We start from the raw sequence: 17418 nt of genomic DNA, 5'->3' as shown, positions 1-17418 counted from the left end.
TGAATGGTTTTCTTGTGCCTTTCCACTATCCAGTTTTTGTGTTCGGTTATTATGTTTTTTTGGCTCTTTCTTGTTATGTCTACCTTATGGTTCACTAGTATGTATGTTTTGTCAATGGTCAACTTAGTATGGTCGTTATTTATACTAGCATGTACGGGTCATTATTTATACTAGCTTATATTTATGGTTTTGTTGATAGTCATGATAACTGTTACTCTCGTTTATCTGTGGACATGGAATTTTTGGTCAACAAAGTCAACAAAATGTTACAACGCATATCAATTGTAAATTTTATTTTTTTGAATATTAGTAAAAATTAGAATCAAATATTACAAACAAACAAAAAAATGTGATGTTTGTCCATTTTGGATGAAAAAATATATAGAATATAAATATCTCATTGAAATATGTATCTCTTTCATGCAAAAACTTACAAAATATATACTAAATTATTCATTTTTTTTTCCCATGGAAAAAGTCGTAATTTCTATTAATATATAAGAAATTACATTTTGTAGATGCCGAGGCATATGCATATGGAGGCATTACTTGCCTATCAGGATACATGTAAAACTGTCTGAATAATACTTTTACTGCTGAATGCTGATCCTCCACGCAGGGAGTCTGTAAAATCTGTGTTGTATCAAAACTACCCTCAACAGAAAGAGGGAAAAAGATGCATATTATATCTTCTCTGCGCAGAGAGAGTATTATATATGCCCATACCAAAACTGTTGTATCTACAGCCGAATAATAGATATGAGAAAATAAACATGTTTTTTACAATGAGATCTACAAAATCATGGGCTTAAAGCCCAATTTGTCCTTGTTCTACGAACGGTCTGTGGTAATATTGATGGTGAGTACCATCGATCTCCTCCTGAATCAACCAGACATTGTCCTGTAGATGCGTTGCCTCTTTTGAAAGTTGATCAGCCTCCGAGTTTTGTTCCCTGTAGATATGTCGACAGACAAAAGAGTCAAATATGTCTATCATTCTACGAGCTTCCCCTAGTATATGCCTGAGTGTATATGCATTGCAGTGTGATGCATTGTTGAGCCAATTACATACAATTTTAGAATCACCAAATAACTGAAGATGTCTGCAATGATGAGTTAATGCAAAATAAATGAGATGTTTTGCAGAGCAGAGTTCGGCAAAGTTGTTGGTGCCCATCCCCAAGTTTATTTGAATTTTAAACCAGTGGGTATCATTCAGGTATAGTATGGCTCCCCCACCACAGCCTGCTTCCTGAGCAGAACCATCAAAATATGCCCAAGGTTTAGATTTATCAATGATTTCTGGGGTGATGGTGCGCTGAGGGGCTATGTTGTCATCCTCGGGAAGGAGATCATAGTCAGAGATAATGTGATGTACAATAGAAGGCCAGTGAGGATCCTTGAGATTGAATATGGACTGGTTTCTGGCTATCCAAATGGCCCAGCAAACAAGGAGAGGCATGTTCCTGGCTTTACCTTTGTGGGCTATACACCAGGTATTCCAAGCCTCTTGGATGTTGTTGCCATGCCAGGGGTTCAGGGAAGGGTAGTGGGCAGTAATACCATTCCATAACTCCTTAGAGGACGGGCAGTTCAGGAAGAGATGTTCAGTGTTCTCTTCATCAATTCGACAAAGATGGCAACGGAAGGGACCATGGAAGGATCTCTTCATCAGATTGGCACCAGTAGGGATCTTGTCAAAGAGAATGTTCCACAGTAACAGGCGGGTGCGAGGGGCGGCCTTGAGTTTCCAGAAGGTTCTCCAGTTCGGGTCAATAGACTGTGGTTTATGGGGATCCATGAGCCTGTTGTATCCTTCTTTTGGGATATAAGTACCATTCTTGGCAAGGGCCCAAATAATTTCATCAGGATCCTCTGTTAAACGGATATGGGCCTGTGTGAGGGCTTCTATATAAAGTTGCCAAACCTGTCTCCAATGTTCAGGTATGTCTAATTCATGAGCGGATTTCCATGCCTGATGAAGGACTGTGGAATTATTGCGGTCGCCAATATGCTTGATGTAGATAATGCCTCTGTCATTTAGGAATCTGATTAATTCGGCTGGCAACCTGTGTGCATTCCCACATCCCACCCATGGGTCCGTTCCAATACGAACTGTGTTGCCTTCCTTTATTCTCCAGGTAATTCCTTGTCGCAACAGGGGGAGCGCATTCATCATTGCTTTCCATATGTTGGAGATATTACTAGTCGGGGGGTGAGTCTGTCTGAACCAATCCATCAAATTTAAAGGCCATATGTATTTTGCATGGGCTACCCGAGTCCAGAGACTATTTGAGCTAATGAGCTGCCAGCCCAGCTTAGCAGCCAAGGCTTTCGAAAATAGCTCAAGTCTTTTTATGCCCCATCCTCCCCATCGTTTTGGTATAGCGATGCGGTCCCATTTGACCCAGGCAAAAATTTTCCCAGGTTGATTACCCTTCCATAAAAATCTGCAACAAATATTTTGTAGTCTGTTCAGTATGCCTTTTGGTATCCATGCGAGGGTCATCCAGAACACTGGGGTGGCCTCAATAACTGCCTTAATGAGGATTAATCTGCCGGCCCGGGAAAGATATTTGTGATACCAGATCTGTAAGCATTTTTCCACCTTTGCGATAAGCCACGTCCAGTCTGCGATCCTGTATCCGAGAGGCTTTAATCGGAAGCCCAGATATTTAAGCCCGTCATCCAAATTGAGTGCAGAGAAAGGAAACCGCTGGGTAGTATATATGGACTCATGCTGAGTGGATTGTCCTTCGTTAATCATCATCCCCGTTGCCTGTTGAAAGAGCTTGAAGATATTATGCAGTATAGAGGAATCGCCGATGCTACCATTTAAGAATATCAGGACATCATCAACGAACAATAGGTGGGTCAAAAAGAAATTCTCCGAAATCTTGATGCCAACCAGCTGATTTCTATCCCGGGCTGCAGTGATGGATCTGCTTAGTCCTTCCATAATAAGAAGAAAGAGTAGTGGGGAGAGGGGGCAGCCCTGCCTGAGCCCCCTTTCTGATAGGAAAAAAGGAGTAGCTTCACCGTTAAGTAGGACACTATAGGATACATCCTTTATGCAGCTCATAATCCATTTGATGTAAGCAAAAGGGAAGCCTAGGTGAGTAAGTATTAACCTGATATAGAGCCAATTTGCTCTATCAAATGCCTTAGAGAGGTCCACCTTGAGGATCATGCCCTTCTGTTTCTTTGTCTTCAGAGTGTGAAGTAGTTCCTGTGCAGTGGCGATCGCCTCATGTATCTGTCGATGTTGAAGAAAAGCAAATTGTTCAGGAGATACATGTCTAGATAGTATGGGCTTCAGGCGATTTACAATGATTTTGGCAATAATCTTGTACAGAACATTGCAGAGAGAGATGGGTCTAAAATCATTGAAAGAGGTGGGAGAATCAGATTTCGGAATTAGGGCTATAAAAGTGGATTTGATGGCTGCAAGTATGCTTCCATTCCTTCTACTGTCCTCCATGATTTTGAGTAAATCATCCCCCAAGATGTCAAAGAATGCAATAAAGAATTCGATGGTCCACCCATCCGGTCCAGGACTTTTGTCTTTTTTAAACCATTTTATGGTGGCCTCAAGTTCCTCCTTCGATACAGCCATCATCAGATTCTCCGAATCCTCCTGTTCTACATATCTGGGGAAGTATTCAGCAACCCGCATAATCTCTAGAATGTTAGCCTCACGTGGTGCCTTGTAGATGGATTTGAAGTGTTCATTGGCAAGTCTGGCCAGACCCTGTTGTTCAGTGATCATCTGTCCCTGTGCATTTTGAAGCTCCCAGATAGTATTAATGGCTTTCCTGCCATTAGCAAATTTATGGTAGAATTTAGTGTTATTGTCACCCTCAACCAACCATATGGCTCTACTTCTTAGGCGCCAGCTCTCCTCTCTTTCCTTTAGAATTTGGGAGCGCTTAGAAATAAGAGTAGTGTATAGGTCTTTGCTGGCCGGTGCTAGAAAGGTGCCATCTGATGAATCCTCAAATGTGGCAATGGCTCGTTCTGCCTCCTTCAATATCTTATCATCGTTAATCCGTTTCAGGTGTGCCCAATTTCTGGAGATCCTCTTGAGTTCAGATAATTTCCTTATAAAACCAGCAGTGTGTTCCTCCTCGTCCATGATAGGATTGGATCTCCAATACTCCGATACAAGCTGAAGATAGCTGGGGTCCTTGAGCCAAGAAGCATTGAATTTGAAAGGGCTTTTGATCTTCGGGATGTTGTCTAATAGTTCCAATAATATGGGCCGGTGATCAGATAAACCTCCAGAGCCTACCCACTGCCTAATGCGAGGGTGGAGGGTGAGGAAAGCCTCTTTGATGAGGAATCTGTCAAGTCTTCTAGCTAGACTGTGATCGCCACTTCTATTATTAGTCCAGGTATAATGAAGCCTGACAGGAGGGATGTCGACCCATTGGTGTGCTTCGAGTAAGGTGGAGATTGTGTCAGAAAGGTTATCCACTTGGGCCAAGTGTCCCCAGGATTCATAGTGCCCCAAGGAGAAATTCAAATCCCCTCCCAGGATGATGTTGTTCGCCCGGAGTAGTTCAGATGCGAGCAGGGATCTCCAGAATGGTTCCCTTTCCACACAAGGTCCATATACATTGATGATACGAATATCAGCACCGAGAGAGTGGGCCAATAAGTCCATACCGATGAATCCTCTACCTCCCCAAGTATTCCGAAGCACCAAGGATTTGTTACAGAATTCGATAGCAATACCCCCGATCTCTCGGATGCATCCATAGCATGGAATGTCCAATTCAGAAGCCAAGAGTGGAGGATAGGTATGAGGTTGGTAGCCGAGCAGAGAGTTTCTTGCAGAAAAATCACATCCAAATCAGTTGAGGTGAGGAGTCTTCTTAGGGCTAGTTTTTTAGGGGGGCTAGCAACTCCACGACAGTTGAAGGATAAGAACTTCATGGAGGGATAGGCATAGGGCCATCCCTTGCTCTAAGGGCCATGTCAATCGTTTGTTGTTGCCCAAGGGCAACTTCTTCCCCCGCAGTGTGTCTGGCTTTAGAGAGCCGGGAGGGGTGGCCTCTAGCCGATTTAAGGGAAGTCGGGGGACAAATAGGATCAATACCAATCGCGTCAGCACCCTTATCCTTTGATCTGGAATGTAGAGAGTACCGGGGCGAGAGAGGGGGAGAGGGGGGGGGGTGGAGGAGGGAGAGGGGGGGGAATGGTGGGTAGAGGGGGGGGGGGATGGAAGGGGAAGAGGAGGATATCAGGGAAGGGGGACATAGGGATGGAGAGAGGGAGGGAAAGGGAAGGGAGCAAAGGAGAGAGGGGGGGGGGGGGGTAAAGCCCAGAGGGAAAGGGGTATCGGTAAGGAAACAGAAGGGATGGAGGGGGAGGAGATACTCATGCAAGAGAGAGATGCAAAAACATGTGATAATCCAGAGACAGAGGAAGAGACAGGGAAAAACATACCCGCAGTCGAGGAGATATCTCTTGCAGTGCCCGAGCTGATAGGAGGAGGAGGCGAGGAAGGAATGGAGTCCGTTGGTCGCTTATCTGATGCCTCGGTGACGGGAGTGCCCAGCATATCTCTCGATTCTTTGGGTGCATGGTCCTCCGGGTGCTGTGAGGGTCCTCCTTCCATCTCCTGGTGTTGTAAGGGACCTCCCTCCGTCGGTTCAGGTTCTCTATTCTGCTCAGGGCCCCTCTTTTTGTGGAGGAGAGGGCAATCCTTGTATAAGTGCCCTACCTTATGGCATCTGCGGCAGCGGTACGGGATACCTTCATAATCTATAATCTGCTTACGAGATGTGTCCCTCCATTGAATGGTGATATATTCCAGTAATCCTCCTCTGGTGTCAAGATTAATAAGGATGCGAGTGTATGCCATCATACCCGTATGAAGGTATGACTTGTCATACTCCATATAGGTGCCAATCGCATTGCCAATCCGTTTGAAGATGTCCTCGTACCAGTATTGTAATGGGAGACCCGGCAGCCGAATCCATACAGGTCCAATACCAATCTGTTCAGTCTCAAGATCAAAGAGGGGTGTCCAACTTTTCAGCAGTACCGGGGTGTGCTCGAAGTGCCAGTAGGAGGATAGGACCCAATTTGTGTGATCAGCACAAGCGAATCTCAGAGCGAACCATCCCCTCACAAACGTCTACACGAATGGGATGTAAACCAGATGGTGACCCCATACTTCTGTTGCCCAGGCCTTCAGACGAGCAGCCGAGTAGTTCCTTCCCCTGATGCGGCCGACGAGGACTCTGTCCGTGAAGTCCATGGCTTCTCCCCACTGAATGTCCTCTTCAAGTCTCAGAAAAATGTCGTCTGCTTTAGATTTAAAGCACTTGTACTTCTTCTTGGTCCCACACATGAAAACGACAGAATGGTAAGCAGACAGGGCGGTAAACAACGGTTGTTCTGAGTAACCGCTACAGATAGAAACCCTAACCAAAACCCTTGTTTGCAGTCTCCATCGCTCCCACTATCCCCGGCCATTCAAATTATTCATTTGTATTATACTAAGAACTATTTTTTAGAGTCCATCTGCTAAAATGTCATACGAAATGGACTACCTCATGTGGCAAGCTAAGGTGACATCTAAATGTTATTTTTAATTAGAACACTCTTTGTAAAGAAATATGTTTGCTATCATTTTCTATATACAATATATTGATTTAGAGGTTTTATGTAAGGAATTTAAAGAGTGGAGTGTAATTTATTTTTACTCACTAATATTTTATATTAAATATTTTAGAAAATGATAAATTATATGGTTAGTTTTTTTCCGTGATAATAAATAATAACATATATATATATATATATATATATATATATATATATATATATATTAGTGATTATTATTTTTTATTAGAGACATTATACTATAGTGTAGGAGAGTTGATTTTTTCTAAATATATCGGTTTTAAAAAATAATTATTATTATTTCTTACTAGAGACATTAGACTATAGTGTAGGAGAGTTGTTTTTTTCTAAATATACAGGATTTAAAAAATAATATTGTAAAATAAAGGCATAAGTTTGGTAATAGCTAGATTTCTATTATCTATCTTGAATATAAAATAATGTTGTTTAGCATATTTACTATTGATAAAAAAAAAAAAGTAAAGAAAAAAAGATTCTTAACGTAATTACCTAGAGGGCGAGTCCAATTTCCTTGTCACTAGCTAGTATTTTTCTTCATCAGAGTAAGGGAACTCTAAATTTGCAATCTTTTTAGCCAATTGGGACGCTGAACTTGTAGCCAGAGAAGATCAATGCATAAAAGGATTTCTTATTGGGCCTCGCTTCTCTCCACTAGCACTTTACCTATTATGGTTTTCACCTGCCAATATATATCCATTGCCTAGAGATATCTATTATATCTTCCTCCACTTATGCCTATATCAAGGATCCAATTTCCTACATTTTTTTCTTCTTCGTCTTGTAAGAAGCATCTTTCAACTCTATCTTCTTCCTATTCAAGGTTAATTTCATTTCTAGTAGATTGAGGTGTCTACTCCCAATAGATAGCGGCAAAGTTCTTGGTCATAATCTAATCCTAGGTGTGGGGTAGGCCTCTACAACCAATCATGGTTATGTTGTGCTGGCCTACATCACCTTGAGGCATTATTGAAGAACTATTTATGATTAAAACACTTGGACAAGGTGGTGGAGTGAAAAAAATCAAGAGGTCGTTAAAATAGAAACAAAAATTTAAGGGAATAAGTTGGTAAGAGGTGACAAAGATGAGAGGTACTAGTAAAGTTAGATGGGTGTCAGACTATTGTAGGGGAAGAAGAAATGTCAACCATTGGGGTTGACTTGATAATAGAGGAGAAGGACTAAGTGATGGGAGGGTGGATCTACTAAGTATAACTTTGAAACAAAGCAAGAGAAGCAACAAAGGAAAAATCATCCTACAATGGCTTTAATGAGCTAGAGAAAAGGGATAATGCAATGCTCAATGGATAACCCAAACTGGTAAGGAATTATAGAGGATGGATCCTGAAGAATAAGGGATATACCCAGTTTCTACAACAAAATAAACCAAGGCAATGGCTTTAATAAACATGGAAAACTGAATTAACTAGAGAAGATATCTTGACATGCTTTGAGTGAATAACGAGTTTAGTTCTAGAGGAGCATAAAATTTCATAATGGTTGTAAAATATCATTTATCATACTTCAAAAAGGACCAATGCAAGGGTGTTAACCAACTACCTTGTAAGACATCATGCTTGTTTTTTAACTTTGAACCTCCCCTCTTTTATCATAACCATTTTTATGATTGTGGGTGATCAAGAATCTCTTCTCTTTCTTTCTCTTTACCTTGTAACAATATTTCTTCCTTAGTCATTCTTTGTAAGTAGGCCACTACTCCTCTATTTCTTTTAATCATCCTGCACCAACATTTTGCATTATGCAATTTTCACTCGTACTTCCATAGCACACAAGTTGCATCACACTTAGCCAACTTTCTCTTGGATGCACATTCTTGAACATATTTTCCTTACCTTTCATCCCACATGAATTGATCTCACATGGTACTCTTAACCTTCTCATACTTAATCATTTCTATTGTATGTGGGTTGAATACCCTCTGCAATCCCTTTTATCTTCCACTATGGGAAGGTCATACACTTAACTGTTTATCATGACATTTTCTTTGCATGCGGATGTGGGAGTCCCTTCTCAACAAATTCCTATTCTCATGTCCCACATCTCATATTTGACATCTCTATTCCTTGATTATTCATACTTTCGAGATGTATTTATCGCAATTTCCAGCACATCCCTCACATGATCAAATTCCTTTCTAGTATTCAATACGACGTATTTCTTGTTAAGAGTTCGCTATCTTTCCAAATCATGAAATTACTTGTTATTTATGAGTCATCTCTTTCACGCGAATCCATTCATCCAGAGCCAATACTATACTTAATGCATAAAACATTTTCAGTTTGTCACTTATGATTCATTCACTCACTGCAAGTGTTTATAAGTACAAAGTAGACATGCCAACTCGAACAAGAGTAGCTTTTTGTAGAGATACTCTTAACACTTTGTGACGAAATAATTGACAATTTTAGTGGTCAACATCTTATAGGTTGTATTCAAGCCTCAGTCTAGAAGGAAAAATAACAGCAAAGTCTGGAATTTAGTAATTGAGTATGTTAAGTGTATGCCTTAAGAATTTCATTTATTAGAGCTAGTTTCATGTTGCAAATTTGATGAGAGAAAAAGGTACATATTGATTATCAATTCTTCTAGCACCCTTGTTCCTCTTACTCCAAGTATTAAAAAAAAAAAACTTGGGCTTTTAAAAGCCAACATAGCTTTCAAGGTAGCTAAAGTTGATTCCTTCTTGGAAAACTTCAATGGAGGAAAGACCTTGCTGAACTAGTTTCTGGAGAACCCTACTAGAGAGCTAATTAATGCCAATGAAATTGAGGCATGTGAATTCACCATCCCATCAAGATAAATTTCTTGTTTTTTCACTTGAACCTGTGCCTTCAGTCAATAAAGTATGTTCCAGAATAATTTTTATATGTTTTACATTATTGTATACATGAGGAATTGTGTTCGACTGGGCTCGTGCTATTTTTGTAGAAATTTCTTATCAATTAGGAAATTTCAAACAAACAAAAAGGATTTTCATGAGTTCATACTTGTGCCATTATCTAATTTTCAAGGTCTTCCAAGAATGTGACACTCCAATTTTGATAGCGACCCTGCTCAGTTTTGATACCCATCTCCTTGGAGACATAAAACTCCATTCCATTTTTATCCAGTACAACATTCATTCTTTCCAAAGTGTAGAACGATGTTTGTTGGTCCATCTGCTAAAATATTCTCTAAAGAGGCCCTCTCCCTCCTTGAAGGAAAAGGGGTTTTTCAAATGAAGGAACACTTTTTTTTATCTTAGACTATTTGGATTCAAAGGAAAGCCTTTAATGCTCCTAGTATATGTTTATGACAAATTATTCTTATCAAAATTGTGTCAAAGGTATAATTCATGGGATCACTTCTTTAATGAAAAGAGGAAGAAGCAATTCATACCTATACCAATCATGTTGGGAATTCAGGAAGTCAAAAACCTTTTTGGAGTTGATGAATATGCGACCCACCTTGTTGTATTTAAGTTAAATGAGTTGGAAAAAATGAAAGTTTTTTACCATCAATTTGTATTTTATATTCATCTTAATTATTGGATTGGTTATGGTATTTTGTTTCACAAAAATCAAATTGAAGGTGTCAAACATAATCAAATCCTTCGTTATACTCCAAAACCTTTTTATAAAGATGTTAGTGACTTTTCAACACTAACTTGCTGAAGAGACAACATGGACATTCAACTGCAAGCAACGGTTCCACTCCACAGCATTCACAAAATAACATCTCCACCTCAAAGGGTCAACCCCAATGGAGGTAGCTTAAGAACAAAGTTAATAATGATATTGGAGATGGTAGTTATGGAAACAACTAGGGTTTACCCTTGAGAGGTTTCATACAATTAGAGTGAGTTTGAAGAGAAAGACGATTCACGCCCTTGAAATACCCAAAACACTAATTTCCATGTTATGGGGATAAATGACATTGAGAAAATTCCAAAATAACTATACTGGGCCAAAAGGCAAGTCTTGGAGAGTCAGTGCATTGTCGAAGAGCTATCTCAACAAGAGCAATTTCATTTTGAAATTGAGTTTGTTACTCTACATCACATGACCTACAACAAAAATTTGAATCAAATACAATTTGAAAGATGATCAAGTGATTTCAAAGGTGACTTCTAAGATTGATATTAAAGGGATGAAGCCTTTGAAATTGTATGGATTTCATCAGGTTACTAGAGACACATTGGATTATTCATTATCAAGACATGAAGCTTAAAATATAACGCTTAAAGAAATGATAAAAAAAGTTGGAAATGGCTATACTACCCAAGCCATTGTCTAGTGAACCCATCTCTACAATCAAACTAAACTCAGCTTTAGAAGATGTGCCAGAGAGTAGTTCTAGGATCAAGGATGCATCAAATTTACTTACTAGAATGTGGTAATAGGTTGGCAAAACTATGATAAAATAATTGGTACAAGTTTAGAAGTGTGGGAAGTAGTTATGGCCTAAGCTAACATAGTTGTGAGAATTAATTCATTGGATATTTGCAAAAGGACTTAGAGAATTATGAGATGTTGTATAAAGAATATTAACTACAATCATCATGAGGACATCATAGATGAATGGAGTTCAAAGAAAAGAACAAGCATTCCATTACCAGGGAGGATCAAGCAATTAAAGGCTAACTAGAAGGAAACAATAAGGACAATATGTGAATTAATTACCAAGTGTGACAACTTAAATATAAGGTTGGTGTAATTATTCTTTAAATGAACTAGAGCGACAAAGGAATTAGAGGGACCTAGTCTCAATATGGATGCAAAGTTATCAAGTAGGAAGCAAATGTAGGAACATGTTAATGCACTATAGCAATGTGGGGAAATGACTTTAATCAACTTGTTTATTTTCCTAAGGAACAAATTGATAAATGGTTAATCATTTCGTCACTAAGAATGAAGACCAATAGGATGTAGTGCACTAAGTTGGCTATGATTTGGAAGACAATAAAGATGATTTATTTGAGATATATGTGAAGCAAGAAGTTATTGTTATGCTATTACGAGACTTCATTGAGCAATGGCTCAAAGAAATCTTATGAAAGGTAACTAGTTTCCTACATGAACCTTATGTTTTAGGGAGGGAAGTTCAACGCAATAGAGAGAAACATCTTATAGCACCGTAAGTAGATTGTCTAAGATTTGGTCTTCTTGTCCTTATTTTCACTTAGAAATCATCCAATCTTTGACTGTGGATTTTTCCAAGAATTAAAGATAATTTCTAATTATTGCTTCTTTTCTCTTCAAATTCTTCACTTTTGTTATGTGGTTCATGGGAGCCCAATCTATGTCCTTAAATGGACAAATGCATTTAATTTTATTGGATAGCACAAACTTTATAAAACATTTATATATTTTTAAAGGTTCCTCATAAAACTATTTTAGATTGCATCTCTAGCGTGATATTTTAAATTTGAGTTTTAGAGTTTAAGATTGCAAGGGTGTATTCCTTTTCATCCCTATTATTTTGATGGAAATATATTTTAAAGTTCTCCTGAAAGTGTCATGATTTCTTTCTCTGCTCCAAATGCTTGATATTCTTACTTATAGTTTTGTTGTAAGATTTGTGGAAGTATATGAGTTATGAAATGTGATGTATATTTAAATGTTTCTTTTCATATGTATCATATTTTATGAATCTCCAAGGCTTGGTCCCATCTCAATATTCTTTCTTTATGTTCATATGTGTTGTATTTTTATGAGTTTCTAAGGCATGTTCCTATCTCAAGATCCTTTATTTTTCTTTGAAATTCAGATTTATACAATAAAGAGGAGCACTACCTCTTTAAAAATTAGGGGGGGGAATTATTCTCCCAAACGTATTGTTGAGATATTGCCAATCCCAATGATCAAAATTTATTGACGAACATAATGAGAATCTAGTAAAAGTTTTCTTTGTAGAACAGAGATAATCTTTTATGACTCAGCAAGATCTGGTACAGCCGCAGTTAGAAAATGGACTTGAACATCAAAGAAGTATAATTCATTAGTTATATGCTTTAGTATTACAAATTGCACAAAGTCTCTAGGAACTTGAGTAATCCTAGAAAATACTTGTTCTACAAGAAAGAATCATAGATTTCCAAAGATAGAGACTGGAATAGATCAAAAGACAAATAAATTTTCCTTGAACCCTAGCATCTCACAAGGACATTAAAGGACTGCAAACTAGAAGTAGACAAAGACTTATCGAATCTTTTCAAGACCATCAATAAAAAAGTCTATTCTCTCTTAAGAAAATTTGTTAGAAAAAGAAAAGATAATGGATAATCAATAAGAATGAGAAAATCCAGAACAACCACACAATGAAAGGAATGGTAGAAGGAACCAACAAAGAAGACAAAGGTCTAGCCCTCTTTATCTTACAAGATAGCTTCGTCATTTTCCTTTCCTCCCCCCTGGAATCCTTGTTTTCAGTGGATATGATATAATGGATTTGAAGAAGCATCTAGACCAATTCTTTACTACACATGATACTCGTTTAATTCATCATGATGATGTTATGATTATATTTTTCCTACAAACCCTCATTGGACCAGTATATGATTTGTGTCCTTCTCTTCCTCCTAGAGAAATTTCTTATTTTGATGATATGGAACAAGTATTCATGACAATATTTGCACAACATGTGGCGTATCATACTCTCTTCATGAAATTTACTCAAATTCATCTTGAAAAAAATAAATGAAAGGATTAGATATTTTAATCTCCGCTTCATTCAAACATTATAAAAGAACCAATTCGCTCAAATACCTAATGATCCAATTATCTTTGTATGTTATCTTAATGTTATGCCATCAAATGTAAAGTACGACATTTAATTGTCCCATATCCAATAATTGGAAGATGAGATAAGAAAAAATACTGAGATGGAAGTACATATGATCAAAAGAAATGTTTATCCAGAGATCATCCTTGGATGAGTCCAAATATAAGCATCCAAATTCACACTATCTTCACATCCTTCTTCATTATCAAGGCCTCTACAAGATTCAAAAATTGGATGAATAATCTCACAAGATCAAGGGAATCAAAGAAGCATATTTTAATATTAAAAAATAGGAAGAGGATTCTTTAAATGAAAACTTCCAATATAAGGAATGCCCCAAATGAAGTTTCAAGAAATAGAAAAGAAGCAGAGATTGCAAAACTCAACTAAAATCTTAGACGAATGAAAAATGAGATCAATCACCTTAAGAGAAATGGCAATCATGCTTCATGAAAAATAGAAAGAACAACGATCCATAATCATAGGCAACAAATTGAAAGGAATTAGAGATCAAAAGATTAGATACCAAGGGAACCTCAAGTGCCTAATATGAATTCAATCATTTTAGAAGAAGATATGTTTGAAGAAACTCAAGATTATTCTAACCTCCTAAGTGATGACAGAATTAAGGAATTCATTGTCTTAGAATCCATGAATTCTAAGGAAAATATACAAACTCTTGCTTAGGAAAACTTTGATGAACAAGAAAATATTGAAGATGATCAAGAGAATTTGATCCAAACAAGGACTTAGTAAAATGGATTCAAACCCAAGAATTAAGTAGATAAAGGAATATTGGTTGATAATATTCCTCAATATACCCATCATCAAAATGAGAAAATATAGACAAATGAACTAGCTAATATGATGAAAAAATTGACTTCTAATATAATGGATGTACTTGTGAAGTTAAAGATCACATTGTCTTTCCTTGAGGCAATCAAAACACCTCAATAGAGAGAGAATTTTGTCAAAGCCTTGGAAAATATAGCTCCATCAAACTCAAGGATAGAAGCAGCTATGATTGGAAATTGATAAAGGCCCAAGTAATATCCACCTAAATTCAAAGGAAAGATATTTCCGTTCTACCTTTCTCTTGAAAATCATGATTTTGTTCTACATAATTGCATGGTTAATAGTGGTGCTACAACACTATAATTCCACTCTCTATTGTGGAATATTTGGGGTTAGAATGTACCGAGTACTATTAAGTTGGAGAAATTATATATATTATTGACTCAAGAAAAGTTCCAACCTATGGCGAAATTAAATATTTGTGTTCCTGAATAAGCTCTACTCCTCATATAAATACATTTGCCATAATTGTAGTCGATCTCCCAACTACTTATGGATTTTTTCTTGGTCGAGATTGATGTGATATGATTGGTGGATATATTATGAATGATGCAATTTGCATGACATTACCTAATAAAGATGGATTTCTCATTAAAATTCCTAGAGAACAAAGAAGACATGTCCCTTTTGAGAAGAAAGAATAAGATCTTGCATGAAAGTACTTAGATTTAGGAATAAGTAACTATGAAGTTATCACAAGAATATACAAAGCAAAGTAAATATAACATTATTCAAGGACTTTGGAAAATGTCATTTGATGGTGCTTGTTCCAGTTCTAGAGCTAGGGTGATCTAGGTGGCTCCAGAAAGGCTAAAAAATCAAAGTCTTAAGATTTCATTGAAACCAAAACCAAAGTGTAGAGCTCTCTTCCTAATTCCAATGACACAAATGATGCCTCAATCCAAGTTCGTATGTGAAATTTATGCTTAATCAAAGCTGCAGTGAAATTGGGAAAAAGTCAAAGTCAAAGTCAACATTTGGCCACATGGCAGGGTGTACATATGACATGTGGAATCAAATTAAACATTCTTAGTGGGACCCACAGAGCTAACGTGGCAACCCAGTCAACAGACCAGTTGGAACCACAAGCAAATGATGTGGCAACACTACGAGTCGACACATGGCAAGTAAGTGACATAAGTGGCATATGATGTGGATCAATGAGAGCCTGCCACATGGCCCAATCACATGGTGCCACAAGGCACCTCAAATTAGGCCCAAGTGGCCTTGGCATGGTGAAACCTCCATTTTTGTTTTATTCTCATGGTTTGAGGAGTCATTACCATATATTATATGGTTTGAAAACTATATTAAAACCAAAATTGGGCTTTAAAACCATATTAAAGAAAAGTTGGGAGTCCTTGGGTTTTGAACCCAAAACCTCTCCAACAATAAGTAACTTAACATGACTATGCCAACCATTATGCCAACCACACACTTTATCTTACTGACCCTCACACTTTGTTACAAAATTCCATTCAAATGGTTCCAAGGAAAGCATGGAGAATACATGAGAGATGAAGGCATAGGTAGGCCAATGAATACGCGAATTTGAAGAGGATTCTAGGAATATTGTTAGAGCATATGTTAGGTAATATTTCAAAGAATATTCTCTATGAGGAATCTTTGAGATTCCTTGGGGTAGAATTTTGAAGGTGTCAGAAATATGTTGAGTTTATAGTCATTTGAACCAATTTTTTGCAAGAAATGTCATGGCATGATCAGTTTCTTCATCTGAGTAGCCAAATTTCAGTCAACCTACAAAAGAGAATATTTGAGGAATCTTTGAGATTCCTGGGGAGACCAAATTTGACCAAGTCAGAAAGGGGTCGAGTTTATAGTCATATTTCATGGTTTTTCACAAGGAACGCAATGGTGCAGTTGGTTCCTTCATTCGAGTAGCTGATTTTCAGGTCGTCCCCAGACTTGTAGGTATAAGATGCATTTTTTCCATGTCTCCATTTGATTTTCACTGAGATGATGATTTGCATTTGAGATCCATGTATGCCACTTTGTGAGAGGATCATTTTATGCCACTTTATGTGAGAGATTTTTCCTTTGTCATGTTGGAGGATAGATTTTATGGGTGAGAGTTATTATAGGATAACGTCTCGTGGAGAGACATGCCACTCTAGTTAATGGGGATCATCCTTGTATTGACATAGATTACATCATGTACTCATCATCATCTTGCAATAACTAATGAAGTGACCTCTCCACTCTTGACATCAGGCCTAGAGACGTAGCCCACACTAGGTGAAAGTTGTTATCAAATTATGTGTGCTCTTTGATTTGATGGTTTCCTTTATGTTTCCAATTCTTTAAAGTATGCACATGTGGTTTTTCATACTCTTTCACATGTAATTATGCTAACATTACAAAAGTAAAATATCTTGGTTAATTCTGGTAGCTGAGAGAATCTGGATCATAGGGCGAGGATAATACTTAAAGGCCCCAATTATCAAATCTATCCTCGTGATTTCATCTTAGAATTTACTTACAGAAATAATGAAGAATTGAGTCAAGGATTAGTCTTGGCCAACAGAATGCATTTCAAAGATTTGGTTGTTAAAGGAGATTCTAAATTGATAATAAATCAAATCAAGAAAAACATAAGATCAAAATGGAGATTAAAAGCATATGTTATGATAGTTTGGCACATTTCTGAAAATTTTAATTCTTTCAATATAATATTTGTTCCACGAGAAAGAATTAACAATCTAATTCTTTAGTCATTGCAATATCCCTCTTCAATCCAAGAGACCATGCAACTCAAAGCCCATTTCATGTGGAAACAATCTATTGTCCTTTTGTACCTGATAATGAGGACTACTTATACATATTTAAAAATGATGAACATGTTAAAGAAAGTATTTCATACGTAAGAGAGATATAAATAGACCAAACAATCCCAAATGATTCCCAGAAAGATGTTAAGGAACAAAATATAAATTTCACAAAGGATGAAAAAGGAATTTTTCTTCCTAAGAAATATGATACACTCAAATCCTTATTCATAAGAAATGTGTAACACCCTCCTCCCACATCTAACTAAGCAATCGGCCAGTCGGGATAAACATGCGATGAGAGGCCACTATGATATGATTCGACCTTATAAGTCACATTAAG

The 17418-nt window shown here is 37.5% G+C and overlaps 1 protein-coding gene across 1 annotated transcript; it reads right to left on the bottom strand.

Moving 5' to 3' along the window:
* Positions 1-808: 808 nt before the first annotated feature.
* Positions 809-6361, bottom strand: LOC149156723 (uncharacterized). The gene is made up of 3 exons (XM_089444846.1): positions 6185-6361; positions 5452-6004; positions 809-4746 (listed from the first exon to the last, which is right to left on the bottom strand). The coding sequence occupies exons 1-3, from the start codon at positions 6359-6361 to the stop codon at positions 809-811; spliced, it is 4668 nt and encodes a 1555-aa protein (XP_089300972.1).
* Between the last annotated feature and the right edge of the window lie 11057 nt (positions 6362-17418).

This window comes from Pinus tabuliformis, chromosome 9 (assembly GCF_031772625.1).
Source record: "Pinus tabuliformis cultivar Carrire ecotype Pingquan chromosome 9, CPIR1, whole genome shotgun sequence".
In the NCBI taxonomy this organism is placed as follows: Eukaryota; Viridiplantae; Streptophyta; class Pinopsida; order Pinales; family Pinaceae; genus Pinus; species Pinus tabuliformis.
This window is presented reverse-complemented; position numbering and strand designations above follow the sequence as displayed.